Below are 17,216 nucleotides of genomic sequence, written 5' to 3' on the forward strand. Positions count from 1 at the left end.
TCACCTGCGTCTGAGAGGTCAGAGCACAGAGGGTCTGGGGAAGGGCAAGGCTGGCCCCTGAGGATGTGAGGGAGAGAGCCCTGCATCTGGGCAAGGCTTACGGAAGGGAAGGGGTGTAAAGAGAAAGGAGAGGGGTGGAGACCGCTCAGATGCTGGAGTACACATCACCCAACAGTTGGCCATATGCAAATTGTATGCAAATCAACGAGTGCACAAGTGGTGACCTCTCAGCGGGAGGAAACCTTTTGGTCCCCTCCACCTACTGGTGGGGAGGCCCGGCCATAGCGGTGAGGGCCCTCCCGAGGGAGAGACCACGTCTCAAAATTCCCCTTCTCTAGCCCTGGTCTTGCTAGAAGACAAAGAAGGTCCTCGAGAAAGACTGCGCAGTCACTGGGATGGGGAGTTACAGCTCTCAGTTCCGCTCCCCCAACCCGGTGTCGTTGTGGAAGAGAGGTGTCGGGTTACCGCCACCAGTGCTATACTTAGCCGCGGACTTTCTTGATCTGCGGGACTCCGGGGACAGGGGACATCGTTGCGCCCGCGTAGACTTCAGCCCCCGCTGCCCGGAAACTTAAGTGCTTTTTCTCGGTCTGGGTCTTCGCCACCTCCAGGTGGGTCCTTGACTCCCGTCTCCTCCTCTTTCCAAGCGGAGCCAAATTACCCATCCGCCTATATCACCCCCGGGGCAAAAAGGTGCTGAGCCCTCCGGCAGCCGGGAGGAGGGGAGCAGACTGAGATTGTGCAGGGGTGAAGGCGGTGGATGCTAAAACCCAAGCCCCACCCACTCACTTAAACCCGCCCTTGGCCCCGCCCAGGCCCTGCCGGGCCAAATCTCTGTCCCCCAGCCCATCGAAGCCAAGCCTGGACCGTCGCTGGTCCCACCCTCAACTGGATCTCAACAAGTGTCTCTGAGGAATAATGTTGGCAGCTCTGCTGATCGCCCTCAGCTGCCTCAGCCTCCACACCCTCGGCAGCGGTGTCCACCCATCTGTCCCCTGGCAGGTAACAGGGGGGAACTATCTGCTGCCACATAAGGAACACTTCGGGGGAACCCATTGCCTTGACTCCTCAAAGATCCCTCCCAGGAATGCTTCTCTAGGATGTCATCCTCTGAACCCTCTTCCTCTCAAGGTCACTGCAGGGAGCCCCAAGTTCCCATTCCATCTCCCAGAACCCCACCTCCACTCACTGGTCCTCCTGTGACCCTCCTTCCTTCATACCCTCCTCCCTCGGGACAGCCTCCAGCTTTCTCCTCTCACTTCCCATCTCCCACCATGGCCCAGCCTACACACTCTCCTTAGGGTTACCTGTGTATGACTCTCCTGCAGCCTCTCCCAGACCAGGGCTTGACCTCCTCCCCACTCCCACCCCAGGTTGGAGGATGCAGGCTTCTAGAGCAGGAGAGGACTGAGTCTCAGAGCTGACAGGGACCTGGTGTGGTGTCTACACACCTGTGTGGGAGAGGGAAAGAGTCAGAGGCTGGGCATGGGGTTAGGTCATTGGAGATTGATTGTATATTTGTATGTCATCTGCACAGTGAGTCTCAGAGCCAGCAAGGTGTTTGGAGGTCATCCAGCCCCATGTCCCACCAAGTGCAGGAACCTAATGATAGATGACTCCTCTTAGTACACAGTGAGGATCTATACGCAGTCCTGACAATAACCCTATGAGGTTGCAAGTATCCTCAGTGTATTGCGGGAAAACTTGAGCCCAGAAAAGTTGAGACTTGCCCAAGATCTCACAAGCAGTAAGTGGTGAATTCAGGAATTAACCCATACTTGACTGACTCCAGGGCCTGTTATTTACATTTTGGAGCTCTTGGCAAATTTCACACCCTATTTTGGGCATAGAAATGAGATTTGGGGGCACTTGGGGGGTGGGAGTTTTTTTTGGTCCCACAGTGCAGCCAATCTTAGTTCCCTGACCAGGGATTGAACCTGTGCCTCCTGAATAGGAAGCCCAGAGTTTTAAGCACTGGACTGCCAGTGAAGTCCCAGACTGAGATTCTGTGTTTCTAAACTGATCTTCCACCAGGACCTCTGTCCAGTACCCTGAACTTATATGTTTTCCTGTGTGGCTCCTCTCTTCCTTTTCTCTATTATTGCAGAATATTTCCATCCAGAACCTGAGCCTGGCTCCAGATACATTTGCTGATGCCTATGTGGGCTGCTCGGAGGAGATGGAGGAGAAAGCAGTGCTTCTGTTAGAGAAGGAGATGGCCAACCATACTCGGTTGCGGGAGTCCTGGGAGACAGCCCAGAAGGCCTGGGAGCAAAAACGTCCAGGGCTCATTCTGCCTCCTGGCTTCAGAAGCCAGCACGGAATCGCCATCATGGTCTACACCAACTCATCCAACACTTTGTACCGGGAGCTGAACCAGGCTGTGCGGACTGGTGGTGGCTCCTGGGAGTCCTACATGAACCACTTCCCTTTCAAGGCCCTGCATTTCTACCTGACCCGGGCCCTGCAGCTGCTGCGGGGCGGTGGGGGCTGCAGCAGGGAACCCGGGCAGGCAGTGTTCCGTGGCGTGGGCACCATTCGCTTTGAACCCAAGAATGTGGGAGACTCTATCCGCTTGGGCCAGTTTACCTCCAGCTCCCTGGATGAGGCAGTGGCCCGCAGATTTGGTAATGCCACCTTCTTCTCGCTAAGGACTTGCTTTGGGGCCCCAATCCAGGCCCTGTCTGTCTTTCCTAAAGAGCGTGAGGTGCTGATCCCCCCACATGAAGTCTTCGAGGTGACGAGTTTCTCTAAGGAAGGAAACAAAAGCCTGGTGACTCTCTCCAGCAGTGATCAGATGTGCAGCCACTTTAACTGCGCCTATCTGGGTGGTGAGTCATGCATGAGGGAAGCAGGACTGCCAGGAGGTCCCCAGTTGATTTCAGTCCCCAAGGCCTTCAAGAGACCCACGTCATTAATGAGGAAGTTGAGGGCCAGAAGCTAGTTGGAGATATTTTTCTCTGTGACTCGGGTTCTGCCAGCTCAGTGGCAGTCAGTAAGTGTTTTTCTGCATGTGTGAATATTCTTAGATGATTCTCCAAATGTTCCCAGAAGTTTTCTTCTGCTACACAGTCTAATAGACCAAAAGAACCTGGTTAAGGAGGGCAACAGGCAGAGGAAAGTGGCAGGAGTGCAGCTTCAGATCTCAGGAGGCCGTGGGCACAGTGGGTTGATGGGACGCATATGTGCTATTCCCCAGTGCTGAGGCAGGACAGAGTGACTGGGCCAAGATGGGGCAGGGATGGAAAGGCAAAAAGGGAAGATTTACTGGAAGAAGGAGGAGGAAAGGAAGTCAGAAGTTTATTTGGGAGAAGGGGAAGATGGCTTGAATTGGGAATAGTTGTACCAGGGCCTGGTGGGAAGGGAAGTTTGGGGTGTGAGGGTCTGTCTAACTGGAAGCCTCACTTTGCTGTCTGTTGCAGAGAAGAAGAGGCTGAGCTGTGAGTCTGTGCCAAGTGAGTCACCCTCGGGTCCCTACCTCGACTGTTTGACTCCCCACTGGCCCTGCTGACCATTCACTCTCTTTTCTTCTCTCTCCAGTAGGAGGGCAGGGAGACTCACTCTCCAAGGGAGCCTTCACTCTGCTCTCCTGGAAGACCCTGCTCTTGGCCTCTTGGGGGTTCCAGCTCTTAGGAGCTGGGCACTGAACGTTCAATGCCTGCCACTTAGGAGTCCTGGGAACATGTGACCTCCAGATGAAGAAGGGAGGCTTCAAAGAGCTTGGAGAAGCAACAATGTGGTTTCAGACCCAGACCTAGCAGCCATGTCTCCAACCAGGATGTCCGGGGATCTGAGGCCATGGTAGGGCGGAGGGAGCCCTGCTATATGGTGGGGAGTCCCAGGGACAAGCAAGGATAGAGCTGTGATGGCTACTTCATTAAACAGTGCTGCAGTATGGTGACATCAAGTTTCATGACTGCTTTGTTTTATGAGACTGGACTATCTGCCCTGCTTTGGTCTTATGGGACTCAGGGACTCAGGGACTCAAATGAATGACTTCTTGATCACTTTTAGACATGGTCCAGGTGCAGACCCTTGTCACACCCCATAGCCTGCAACCCCAGATACTTTAATAGACAGAGAGGTTCCTTACAACAGCCCAGAAGGCAGCAAGGGGGACAGTTCCATTAAAAGTCTGAAGGAGCTCAAAGTAGGATCCTAAGCCCAAGATATCGGGTCCCTAGAGCAAGCCATTTCTGTGTGTCCTCTCCCATCAGGGTTCATTTTGGCACTGGCGATCTCAAAACATCATGAGACAGAGATTCTAACACACTCTGGAGACATCTGAGCTCCAGAGCAGACATGTTTTTGAGGCAAGAAAATCTCCTAGGAAGTGACCCCCGCCCTCAGCTATCTAGGCTGCTCCAGTCACAACAGAAGGGACCTCCCCCAGCATCAGGTCCCCTCCTCGGCCCCCAGGTCTGCCTCCTGGGGCAGGTCCCCGGCCCCCTCTGATTCTTGCTCCCTGTGCACTAACACGTGAGCTGGGGAGGAGGGGGCAGACTCCCCAGAAGCTGGAGCCTGAGCCCCTCCAGCATCTGGAAGCCCAGTTTCTGAAGACCCCTGGGTCCCCACCATCGCTGGCACTGTCAGCTCCGGGGTCTCAGGGATGGGGGGCCCCAGGTTCTGGAAGCTGTTGCGCACTCGGGTGATGTAGCGACTGAGGATGCTGGCTCCTCCGGGCGGCCGGCGTGGCCCTGCCTCCACCACAGCCCGCTCACACCGGCTACCTCACTTTGCAGTCGAGATACCGTCTTGGTCAGCTCTGTCAGTCTGTTGCCCAGGTCTGGGGGGTGGGAGTAGAGATGGGGGGGTCTCTCAGAAGGTGAGTCTGCCCTGGTCCATCTCTACCCTCAACAGGGGAGGGTATGCCAGGGGATCCTGAAGCAGGGGAACTGGAGGAATTGAGGGACTGCTACTGGGTTGTTGGCCAGGTTAGCAGGCTCCATCAGGCATGGATGAATCAGCAGGGTGGTGTGGTTCAGAGATACCAAGAAGGAATCTCTTATGGACCAGAGAGGGGGTCATGAGTCATAGAGACAGAAATTTCTAGTGGGTCCAGAGGGTCCTCCACTCTCCCTGCATTCCTGCTGCCAACTGAATGTGGCAGTCACTCAGCTGTGTCCAACTCTCTGCAACCCCATGGGCTGTAGCCTGCCAGTCTCCTCCATTCTGACCCGGGTCATGGACCGTTTCTTCCTGGGCATCTTCTTCTCCATGGCTCTGGTCATGAGCCTTCTGGTGCTGATGCAGGCCCTGTGAGTCCCGGGAGTCTGCTACAGCCACAGCACCTCCAGATGGGGATGGATCAGCCAGGCCAGGTGGTGGTCCTCCCTCAGGCCACCCAGTGTCTCTCCACTAGGTCTCAGAGCCTGGGACATCCTCTCTTCAGCACTACTGACTTCACGGACCAGAAGAAGTATTCATCGTCTCCTCTGCACTCTTAGCTCTAAGGGAAATCAGAGCTTGCTGCTCTGCTGATTCCTGCAGAGGAGGAACTCTAAGGGTCAAGATCAAAGTGCAGTTTGGGAGGGACAGAACTGAACTTCAGTGCTGAGTACAGTGCTTTCAGTAAGGGGAGAGCAGGCATGACAGCACTGCCCAATTTCCTGTCTTCTCTTCCTTCCCCTGTGGCTGCTGTTACAGAGACTTGGTCTAGCCTGACCCAGTCTAGGGACTCAGGGAAGGTGACTGGGGATTCAGGGTTCCTGGTCCACTTTCCACAGCAGGAGGCCACATAAGGACTTGGCCCCAAAGCTCCAACTCATAATAAAATAATGTGTGCCTTGTCTTATCCTTAGGCTCTTGGTGGTGCAAGTTGGGACCCCAGCCTTTTAGGGACCAGAGGACTCATGAATCGGAGTGGAAATTACATCTTTGCTGACAAGAAAATGACTGGGCTTTGGTTGAGATCCCTAAAGCTCTCTCTGCCGTTCTCCTTCTCTCCCCCATCTGGACTTAGGTCCAGTCCATCCCTGCTCTCACTATGTGAGCGTCACACAGTGACATCTGGAGAACTTGAAGATGCCCAAGGTAGGGGAAGGACAGGGACCAGCCAGTCACAAGGTGTTTGTTCCTTACTGACTTCCACACATTTTCTGGTGCCACCTCTTTACCTTGGACACAGTCCCCGTCCTCAGAAGTTCACAGCTGGGGGTGGGAGACCAGAGGCAGGGCCCCTAATTTAGCAGGGAGGAGAGGTCAGAGAAGGCTTCCTGGAAGAGCGAAGAGGAGCTGTCCAGGTGCACATGGAAGGCATTTGAATAACATCAGTGAATACCACGGCCAAGTACTTTTCTCCCCAGTCACCATGCCTCCAAATACTTTAATCTTCTATTTCCAAGTGAGGGGTTACCTGTCCTCCTGGCCCCCCACCTCTATTCAGCATCTGACTCCTAGAACCCTGGGAGAGGCTCAGTCCCACATTTTCTTCTTCCCGCTGGCAGGCCCGGCAGTCACCAGAGAAGATCCCAGAGTTTCCTGTAGATGGAGTTCCCCGAGATCTTGGCCACACTCAGAGCACGCATGTGGCTGACATCCTCATGTTGGGCAGAGGCGACAGGCAGGGCTGTTCAGTGGCTGATGGATTAGAGGAGGCCTGGACTCTCTGGAAAGACCTCCCCAACGAGGAACCAGAGCAGCAGTAGAAGGGACCAGACTGCAGGAACGGGCCTCTGACCCACGGCTGCAGGGAAAACAGAGGCAGAGAGATTCAGGGACAAAGTGAGGAAGAATTTAGGGAGGAAGGTAGACAGAGAAGAATAGATAAGGAGAGTCCCAATTCCCCTTCCAGAGGTCAACTTGTCTATGCCCTAGCCTCCTATTAACGGCTTCCCTTGTAGTTCCGTTGGTAAATAATCTGCCTACAATGCAGGAGACCTGGGTTGGATCCCTGGGTCAGGAAGATGCCCTGGAGAAGGAAATGGCAACCCACTCCAGTATTCTTGCCTGGAGAATCTCATGGACAGAGGAGCCTAGTAGGCTATAGTCCATGGGGTTGCAAGAGTTGGACACGACTTAGCGACTAAACCACCACCACCAGCCTCCTATTGACGCAACTGAGGCACTGCAGGGTGGGATGAAATGGGGGAGAGATCTGAGTGGGATATGGTGGTGCTGATTTTTGTTCCTCTGCCCAGACTCTGGTAGGAGAGGTGCTGGTGGATTGGGATGGGGGCGTGAATTCTAAATTTTCTCAGTTATTAAAATTACATTATCAGAATCCAAAGATGATCAAAACTCAAAAATGATCAGAACTCAGATACGATCATCAGACTCAAAGAAGCTGGCTTGGAAGCTGGAGACCTGGCTGGTCTTGACTCTGCCACTAGCTCACTCTGTCACCTGGAGCAAGTCACTTCTGTCTCTGGGCCTCACTTTGTTATATAATGAGGCCAGTATTTCCTGTCCCACCTCCTTCCAATTGATGATTGTGCAGTAAGGACAACACGAGGTGCGGGCCAGCCTGGTGTGGTGGTTCAGAGTTGGGCTCCAGGGCCAGGTTGTCTGGGCCCCATCCCTTGCTAGGTCTGTGTGTGTGGACAATTGCTTCACCTCTCTGTGCCTCTCTCTCTCTCATCTGTGGAACAGGTTTGATGAGAGTATCTGCACCATCGGATCACGGTGAGGACTCATGTGCCCGGAACCCTGAGTGGTATTATGTGGTGGAGAAGGGTGAGAGCCAAGTGGAGGCTGAGGCTCCTTCCTGCCCACTGCTCTCAGAGCCCTGAGGGAGGAGGCAGGACCCCAGGGTGAGGAGCAGCTGTGATTTCTTCCCTGGGAATGGCCTGTTCCCATCTGGAGAGGTGATGCCTCAGGCAAGCCATGGGCCTGCAGGTGTTCAAGGAAAGAGTCATGGCCACAGAGAACCTGGGGACCATCTGGTCCAATGTGCTTATGATACAGATAGGGAAACTGAGGTTCAGAGAGGAAAGATTGATCACAGATTTGGGGCAGAGCCTGGGTTAGAGCCCAGGTCTCCAGCACCCATGACCTGACCTTGACGTTGAGAGGTGGTCTGAGGGAGTTCTGAGCACAGTTACAGACAGAGGGCTCCTCAGCGGAAGGAGGAGAAGGCCTGGGGAGGACTTTGTGGAGTGGCCCTTCCCACTGTCACCTCAGTGCAGCCTGGAGCTCTCTGGGGTCTGATCAGTGACCTCCTGTGAAGGAGGGGCCAGCCCCAGGCCCGGGTGGAGGGGAGCAGGTGTGTCAGCTTGCCAATCAACACCCACTGTACACCCTGTGGGAAAGGTTAGCAACCCCTACAGGTGTCTGCTTAAGAAACTCTACTTTTTTTTTTTTTAATAAAAAGAGGGTTGTTTTTCATTTAAGGGGGATGTTCACCCAGGAGTGGGGCCCAGACCCAGTGCAGTCAGCTCATCTCCAAACAGAGCCCCGCCAACGCCTGCAGCCCTTACCTGAGCTATCCAGACGGCAGCGCTCAGACTTGCACTGCCTGTCTGCAGGAAAGAAACAGCAAAGAATCAAAGGCTCAATGGTTCTCTAGGAAGGAAAGGGACCCCAGAGCACCTCCCTGACTTGCTCTCAGAGAAGCTGGTGCCTTTTCCCCTGATTCTGCTTCCTTACAGTGGGACCACCCTCACTTGGGTTTGCCTAGACCCACGAGCAGCGGGGCCAGGAAGGCCCCAGTCCTCAAAGCCAGGGTGGTCTGGGCTCTCCTTCTCCTCCCTTGGCCTGTAACTTTGCCTCCATGCCGCACCCACTGCTCCTTCTCCCAGCCAAGGAGGGGCTCATTTATGTTCTTTGCCTGTCTTTGTCACCTTCCATCAACTCATGCGTGCTTGTGATCCTGTCCACGGTGGGATCTGAAGCCACACTGGACCTACTCCCACTTGAGATGTGGTCCGTGGATCCAGCCAACAGCCTGCCTCTTACTAGGAAAACAGCCTCACAAGCCCCTGGGCATCCTTCAGTCAGGACCAGCAGCCCACAGCCCCTTCAGAGACTAAGGACCCAGACTCATCCTCATGATTACTCCTCTGCCTGGTCCTGGGATGGTGGAGAGGAAAGCACCCGAGACCTGCCAGAGCCCGAGCTAGAACTTAGGGGGATGGCACCCAAATGCTGTCTCACCACCTCACCATCACCTTGACCCAGTACACGCACAGCCCAGGGCTTCTGCTCAGTCAAAAAACACACTCCTCTCGGGAAACATGGTGGGGGCCCACACTCATTTCTGGCAACAGATTCCATATGGGAGAGAAGCCTGATCAAGTCTGTTTGGCGCTCAAAGGGCCAAAAACACCCGTGCTGGTCAGAAAACCTTCAGTCTCCCAGCAGGCAAGTGGCCAGCTCTGGCTTAGACACCTCCAGGCTAAGGAAGGTTATGTCTCCCCTTGGATGGAAGGGGTGGAGGGGCTGGGGAAGGGTGAGGTCCTCCTCACTGATTTTAATATCTGTGTATGTGTGCCCTGAAAATGGGATGGGGAAGCCCGCCTTGTGCACAGCTGCTGGCTGACCCGTGCCCTCTCACCTCTGATGTACTCGCAGTTGCATGTGCTGCTCTTCCCCTTGGACTGGAGGTAGATACGAGAGGAGCCCTGGGCCGACCTGCTGGCGTTGAATACCTGGAAGGTCTCGAAGGGAGGGATCAGCACCTCCTCCTCCCCAGGGTAGAAGGAGTAGCCCTTGATGGGGACCCCAAGGTAGGTGCAGATGCCAAACAGGGTGTCTGTCCCAAATCTCTCGGCCACATGCCTCTTCAGGGACGCAGAGGCAAAGCCCCCCAGCCTGACAGTTGCCCTGGTCCCCGAAGGCCAGAAGCGCAGGCCCTGCACCCCTCGGAACACCTGGTGGCACTGGGGCGGACGCTGGCTGCTGCTCAGCAGCTGCAGGGCTTCGGTCAGCAGGAAGTGAAGTGTCTTAAAGGAGAAGCGCTGGAGGTAGTGGGCCCGGGAGCAACCCGCCTCACGCACGGCCTCATTGAATTTTTTGTATAAGGGGCCGCGGGCCGTGTAAGCCAGGAGGGCCACCCCGTGCTCTTCCCGGAAGCCCTTGGGTGGGTCCAAACGGGTATTGAGCCCCCAGGCCTGGAGCTCCCGCCACCGGCTGCTTGCCTTGGCCCAGCCATCGGCGTACACTTTGTTTTCCTGGAACTCTGTGCGGTTGAGATCCGGGAGAGCAGCTGCCATGGCTTTGGCACAGCCAACATACTGGTCATCAAATGAGTCCTGGGCCATGTCTAGGGGCATTTCTTGAGAGAGGAGGTGTCGTCGTATGACGGGGTGGCTCTGGGCCTGCGAGAGGGGGAGCAGCAAGGATTGAAAGGTTAGGCCCCAGGAGAACAGGAGCCCTGTTATCCAGCTCCCCTCCTCCACTGAGCTGAGAGATATGAAAGGCCCCTAACACTCTTGGAGTGGAAGGGGATGGGGAACTACCAGCAGTGGAGGCCCTGAGACTGGGCTCCAGGGCTGTCCCCTCAGACTCAGCCATCCCCAGAGGAAACATCCGGCAGAGTTCAGAAGCCAGCAGCTGGGGCATGGGGACAGCAGAGGATGACCGTACCTGGAGTGCTTCCATGAGGCCCATGGACACAAGCAACAGAGATATGATGGCAGGGCTCTGCATGTTGGAGAGGACCCTGGTCAAGTCACTCTCTGGGCCTCAGTTTCCTCACCTGGAAAAAGAGAATCTGCACAGTTCCTTAAACACTAATTGGGACTTCCTGGTGGTCCAGTGGCTAAGACTCCACTCTCCCAATGTAGGGGGCCCTGGTTTGATCCCTGGTCAGGGAACTAGATCCCACCTCTGCAACTGAGAGTTCACGTGCTGCTACTGAAAAGATCCCTTGCGCCACAGTGAAGGTGGAGGACCCTGTGTGCCATGAGTAAGACCAGCGTAGCCTAAATACATAAACAAACAAACAAAACCCACGAACTGCCACCTTGTCTGGGTCACTTGGCACAGGGTCACAACACAGAAATGGAGTTTCAGAAGACAGAGAGGACCCTTCTTGCCAGAAGGAACATGGGAAACTTCTGGAGGAGGCAACATGTGACTAGGGTCTTAAGGAATAAAGAGGAGAATAAGGCTTCAGTCAATGGAGGTGGGAGAGACAAGACTGGAGTCTGGAGAGGGAAAGGTGTTAGGGGCGGCAGGAATGGGAAGATCTGGAGGTAGGATGAAGTGGTGTCACTCTGAAATAATGCTCACAACCACACAGGATTATGACAGACAGCACAGGGAGGGCTTGTGAGTGAGCAGCTCCCAAGAAGATGCTGAGCGCACATTTTTTGAGAACTTACCTGGAATTCAGTAGCAGAGGTCCTGAGGCAAGACAACAGTTAGAAACCAAGGACCAAGGAAAACATCTGAATAACATAAAGCGTGTACATAATCTCCTTCATGGGCAAGGGAGTCATATAATAAGGCTTTGAAGATGAGGAAGTTTGTTCTGCACGCAGAGGCCAACGTGTCAGCCAAGTTATCTGTCTTAAGGACATGAGAAGGGCTACACAAGAAAGAGCACAGCTACAAGGCAGCAGAGCTTATGTGAAGACTGGAAAGTATATGCTCCCCCCAATTCCTCTCTTCTTATCTTGTTTTAAATGGTATGTCATTGTTCTTGTTATAGAAAGAGTCAATATGGCCTCAACACATGTAAGATGAGAAAATAAAGTAATCAGAGTTTGGACTAAAAATACAACACAATGGTTATGAATAACATAAAAGTAAAGAAGCATGCCTTTAAATTGAGACTGGAAAACCAATTTTTTGGATTAAGCCAGGTAGCCATGTCAGAGAGATTCTGAATAGTGGCACCCAAAGAATGTTGTAGAGATCTGATCTGGTTGCGGAGGACATTTTATAAATGTGTAACCGAGTCGTTAAGAAGAGAATCTGTCTTGGAGTCCAGTTGCTGCCATCATTCATCCCTGGTCTGCCGAAGATTTCATTGATAGGCTACTCAATGTGCTGTTACTGGAGTAGCCCCTGTGAGAAGTAAAAGTCTCTGGACCATACTTTATTAGCCTTTTGATCCAGGAAAATACTCCCTCTTGTTGTTTCTTCTCATCTATAGAGTCACATTGTTATAATGATGGATTTCATGGGAAATTGTATATCATCATTATATCAGTAGCTCAGTCACACATTTGGTAATGTGAGGGACAATACTTTTTGAAACAGACAATATAGAAAACAATATAGTTAGCAGCAATAGTAAAATCTTATGTAAGAACTTAAGAACTTCCATTAGGTATAGCCCAGTGACATCTCCAGGTCATCTGACTCAGTTTGTTAAATGACTATAGCCTGCTGCTGTTCTCCTGGTTGTAGATCCTGGAGCATCTGATCTTTATTCAAAGACTAGTTACTGAGATAAGCTTTAGAAACAAACTCAGAGTGTCCTTTTTAATAACTTAATCAAACCTCTTAGCAATGTAACATAACCATCAGGAATTATCTCAGAAGTGAATCATAGTAAATACAGACCTTAATTAAAACTAGAACTTAATGTTCAGTGAAACATAACAGATGCCTTTGGCCTGACATCAGTTGGGTAGATTTTTCTTTTAGAGCTCCCCAGTATACTTTGAGATTTCTGTATATGTCAGGAGATGGTCTTTTTTACCTTGATGAGGCTGTTCAGAACCCAAGTGTCTCCAATTTCTGAAAAGATGAGGCAGAGAGAAAAGAAAATGCTCTAATTTTACCCACAGGTGTGAATCATTAAACTTTTAAACCATCAGTGACTTGAGAAGAGCTTCTCTATATCTGAAAACAAAGATTAGAAGCCAGTAATATGTCAGACAAAAAGTCATGAAAATTATAATCATGTTTAGCAGTCTATTCATCTCCCATGCAACCAATCCCTTTGTTCTGTCATCCCTGCCCAATGACCGAGGACACCAGTGAAAGCATTAGTCTCCAAGAAGCTCATGAAGTTTTGCCAATGTCCATACGACCTGCCTAGCAATGTGGGTGCCCCGATCACTGGAGATTGCGGAAAACACATATTAACCATTTTTTCTCCATTGTGAGAGATTAATCCTGCAGCCAGGAAAGGCTTTATCCTCTCACATAAAAGTGAGGTTTGTCAGGGAACTGGGAAAAGCTAAGTGGCCATCTTGGACCTCCCATAGCCCCGACTGTTTGGTTTACAGCCATTGTTTATTCATTTTAAATTCCTTGATGAGGTGTTAATTTTGTAGAAGCAGAATGAGAGCTTTGTCTATGTGCACCATAATTTGTTATCAAAGCCACATTTCAAGAAAACTGTTCTTTTAATCAGGGAGAGAAAACCAAATTCCAGTTTGGTACCAGCTTATATTCACTGTGAAACACTAGTTATTCCCTCAATCAAAGTAGCAATAAAAGATTTCAAAGGTAGTTTAATGTCTTAAGAAACTTGTACCGTGCACAAAACTCTTTTACTTGCCACAAATCTTTTTTATACTCTCTGTATTTATCACTTCACTTGCCCATTTAGAGAACAGACACCTGTAAATTTAGACTTACTTTCCTTTTCCTTAATAGAATGTAATTCCATTCCTTATAACTTTTTATTAAAAATACACATCTTACTTTCCTTCCACAACCATGAATTGTACTTTATATCATCATTTTGTAGATTGGTAAACATAAATCACCCAAAGCTATGTCATTTGTAAAAGCATCTTCACAATGTCTGTGTTAATTAGATCAATAAACAAATGTCAATACCAGGTATCAATTCAATAAGCAACATTTCTCAGTTCACACAAGCCTGAAATTCATTTACTTTTCTTGACTTTAGAATTGTTTGATTTGTAAGCGCTTACTTCTGTTTAGGCCAATTAGCCTTTAGCAATATTGTCCAAGCACGAAACCCATACTGAGACACATATAAATCTGGACAGAGACCTCACAGATTTACACTTGAAATTTTAAATGTTTCTTTGCCATTTTTGTTTCTTGGCTTGAAGTTCTACCAATTTGCTCATGGTTGGAGTCCCAGACAGAGTGGGCTGTGTATCTCAAAGACATAATAAAAGTTAACTTCAAACATTTTTATCCCAGGAATGTTTTGGTTTCTCAGGCAGGGTTGGAGCTCCAAAAAAAGTATTTTAATAAGCCAGCTTTTTCCTAATTGCACGTGCAAAACAAAACAAAACAAAACAGTCTTGCAATTTCAAAAAGATTTCATTTTAACCAGTTTTCTCTGGAGTCTAAAGAATATTATGGCCAAATATGTCATCTCTCCTTTTTATAGTCATGGTTTCTTAGCTAAAATTTAAATCAAAGAGTGTTCAAGATGGCTCTGATGACAGGGGTAGACTGACTGATAAGATGAGGTCCCAGCAGGGATTGTCTCTCTGGGCAGGTGAGGTCTTCTCTTAAAGAAAGAAAGTCTGTATATAAAGGACTTTTTAGGGCCTGGGAATCAAACTTATCCCAGTTTTTTAAAGATACACTTCAAAGGGGTGGTTCTGGAACTGTTAATTCTCATCTGTAAAACAGAAAAATGTGGCACCTAGTACTGTGGCTTTTTTTCTACCAGAGGTGTCCCTCCCTGCTCTAGATGGGGATCGAGATAGGTCTCCCACCTAAACTTCCTTCCTGTAACATATTATCTACCATAAAATGTTGAGGCTGAGCTACGGCCAGGTCAATGAGTGAGGGAGCGGATTTAATAGGCTCAATATAAGCAGATTTGGAAGCATCGGGAGGAGAAGGGAGCAGCAATTTGGGGGGAGGAATAAGATCATCCCATGGAACTTCATACTCTTCTGTAGCAGAGATGGCTATGGGGCATAAATTCCAAGTATTCAGATGTCGTACATTAACGATAATTTTTCCATTTCTCAACCAATGACCTGTTCTCTCCCAATCAGACACTTTCAAGGAAACCTCCTGTGGATACCAAGGACAACATGTATAAATAACAGTAAGAAGTTAAGTTAAATCTGAGTTAGAAACCTTTGACTAGCGGCTGCAAGCAAAAAGAAAGCTGGCTCTTGTGAGCAAGTTGTCGAGGGGACAGAGAGTTACCCAGAGCTGAAAGTGAATGCACTGTGTGTTGAAAAGACTTCGTTCCGTCACTAGCCTTAGAGGCTGTAGTTCCCACCTGGATGAAGAGTGGTCCTTTTCCCCCTTGCTCGGGCTTGAGGAACAGGTGTGCAGTCGGCCTTCAGGTCCCTGTTCAGGCTCCAGATGAAGTGGTGTGGCACTGAAATAGTTCTCACAACCACACAGGATTAGGAGAGACAGCGCAGGAGGTTCTCATAAAAGAGCAACCCCTGAGAAAATGCTGAGTGCATATTTATTGAGAACTTATCTGGAATTTAGTAGCAGAGGTCGGCAAAGCAAGATAACAACCAGAAACCAAGGACCAAGGAAAACATCTGAATAACATAAAACGTGTACATAATCTCCTTCCTGGACAAGGGAGTCATATAGTAAGGCTTTGAAGATGAGGAAGTTTGTTCTGTGTGCAGAACATCTGCTGCGGCCAACGTATCAGCCAAGCACCTGTCTTCAGGACATGAGAAGGACTTACAAGAAAGAGCAAAGCTGCAAGACAGCAGAGCTTATGTGAAAACTAGAAAGTATATTCTCCCACAGTAGGAACTCTCAGGATGTAAAGAGTGAAAGATTTTTTTTCTAGTGTGGCAGGTGCCAGGTGGGAATGTTGGAAAGCCTTGAGTCAGTCATGAAGGAGTTGATGTCCACAGTGAGAGGTCCGGGCTTCCCCTTAGGGGGCCCTGAGCAGGAACAGGGCAGATCCAGGAGTGGTCAGCTGGTGAGGCCACAGCAGGACCCCAGGGACAGGCTCAGAGCAGGGCTCCAGGAAAGTGTCCCAGCTTTGGGTCAAGATTGGAACAGTTTCCAAGTTGGTGGTGCTTCTTTATTTCTGTTTGTTACCAAGTAACACATGCTCATTGTATACGAATGAATCACAACACCCAAGGCCCCTATTTCCTCTTCTCCCTCCATGTCCCCCTTCTCACTATTACCCAGGCCTGCTGTTTTTCTGGTAATGGGACCCTTCACGACCTTTTTTGATGTACATACAAATAATATACTATTTAAGTATATATACAGACATAGTTTTCTGTGTGCAGCCTGTTTTTGGTTTTCTTTCTGTCACTTTTTTCAAAAAGAAAAAGGAAACATGTTTATACATACACGTTCTACAACATTTTCCCGGGAAATAATGTACCATAAACTTCTTTCCATGTCATACATGCATATCTACCTTGTTGATTATAATGGTAGCATGGAATTTCATAGCAGAGTTAACCCATAATTTATTTAACCATTTCCATGTTGACACTCTTAGTTTTTCCTGTCTTTGATATTAAACATGATATTGCGGTGATCAGCCATGTATGTAAATCCTTGTCTACTTGTCTGTGTATTTTTATAGGAAAGATATCAAGGTGATATTTAAAGGATCTGAATAGTGTTCCTTTAGGTAAACACTGCCAAGTCGCCATCCAAAAGGTTACACTTCACCCTCCCACCAACAATGGACAAAAGTGCCCTTTTCTCCATGTCTTTGCCAACACTGGCCATTATGAATCTCTTTTAATTTTCATTTAACTGGTAGGCACAAGTGGTATCTAATTTTTAATTAACCTCTCGGCTCACTAACAGGATCAATCATAATTTTTTTTTTTATCAACCTCATGGCTTGCAGAATTTTAATTCCCCAACTTGGGATCGAATCCAGGCCCTCATCAGTGAAACCACAAAGTCCTAAGCACTGGACCACCAGGAAAACCTCGTAACTTTAATTTTTAATATAATAAAGTTTTAACTTAATTTTCAAAAAGCTAGAACACTTTCATTGTTTATAGTTCATAGTCCATGAGGCATGCAGTGAAATGTCCTTTTCTCACTGACTGCTCAACCTCATCCCCTCTCCCCAGAGGTACCAGTGTTCTCCTCATCTTTGCGGAGATACTCTAGGTGCATAACAGCAAATTCTCAGGTATTTCTGTTTTCCCTCTTTTATCCAGACCATAATATAGTTAGTGATTTTTTATCTTTGGAAATATGATGAAAGCTGAAACTTCTTTTCAAAAAATGGATCGATGTGCCTTCATAAAGATTTTACACAAATTTCAGGTTGGACGTGCACCCACCCCAATCTCACTCAGGTTAAGCATCCCTGCTGCCTAATCTCCTCTGACTCTAAGTGGGGTCTAAGTTTTGATAAATCAATGACCTAGGACACACAAATGTTCCATGGTTATAATTTTATCAGTCTC

General features: G+C 49.5%; 2 protein-coding genes across 7 annotated transcripts; one reads left to right on the forward strand and one right to left on the reverse strand.

The window, feature by feature from the left end:
• Positions 1-229: 229 nt before the first annotated feature.
• LOC133061179 (ecto-ADP-ribosyltransferase 5-like) lies at positions 230-3,917 on the forward strand. Of its 3 annotated transcripts, none has more exons than XR_009693965.1 (5): positions 230-611; positions 816-1,002; positions 2,108-2,995; positions 3,423-3,455; positions 3,541-3,638. XR_009693965.1 is itself a non-coding variant. In XM_061149174.1 (5 exons), the coding sequence occupies exons 2-5, from the start codon at positions 919-921 to the stop codon at positions 3,645-3,647; spliced, it is 945 nt and encodes a 314-aa protein (XP_061005157.1). In that variant the 5' UTR covers positions 231-611; positions 816-918; the 3' UTR covers positions 3,648-3,917. The 3 variants fall into 3 exon arrangements, 2 of the variants coding, with proteins under 2 accessions (XP_061005157.1, XP_061005150.1); XM_061149174.1 differs by having other exon boundaries at positions 231-611; positions 2,108-2,831; positions 3,544-3,917; XM_061149167.1 differs by having other exon boundaries at positions 232-611; positions 2,108-2,831; positions 3,541-3,917.
• A 1,940-nt stretch (positions 3,918-5,857) lies between these two features.
• On the reverse strand, positions 5,858-15,253 carry LOC133061138 (GPI-linked NAD(P)(+)--arginine ADP-ribosyltransferase 1-like). 4 transcript variants are annotated; one of them, XM_061149153.1, is made up of 6 exons: positions 15,068-15,253; positions 12,593-12,630; positions 10,525-10,636; positions 9,494-10,256; positions 8,418-8,459; positions 5,858-6,685 (listed from the first exon to the last, which is right to left on the reverse strand). In XM_061149153.1, the coding sequence occupies exons 3-6, from the start codon at positions 10,585-10,587 to the stop codon at positions 6,588-6,590; spliced, it is 966 nt and encodes a 321-aa protein (XP_061005136.1). In that variant the 5' UTR covers positions 10,588-10,636; positions 12,593-12,630; positions 15,068-15,253; the 3' UTR covers positions 5,858-6,587. The 4 variants fall into 4 exon arrangements, with proteins under 4 accessions (XP_061005136.1, XP_061005137.1, XP_061005141.1 ...); XM_061149154.1 differs by lacking the exon at positions 12,593-12,630; XM_061149158.1 differs by lacking the exon at positions 8,418-8,459.
• Between the last annotated feature and the right edge of the window lie 1,963 nt (positions 15,254-17,216).

Source organism: Dama dama, chromosome 1 (assembly GCF_033118175.1).
Source record: "Dama dama isolate Ldn47 chromosome 1, ASM3311817v1, whole genome shotgun sequence".
Lineage (NCBI taxonomy): Eukaryota > Metazoa > Chordata > Mammalia > Artiodactyla > Cervidae > Dama > Dama dama.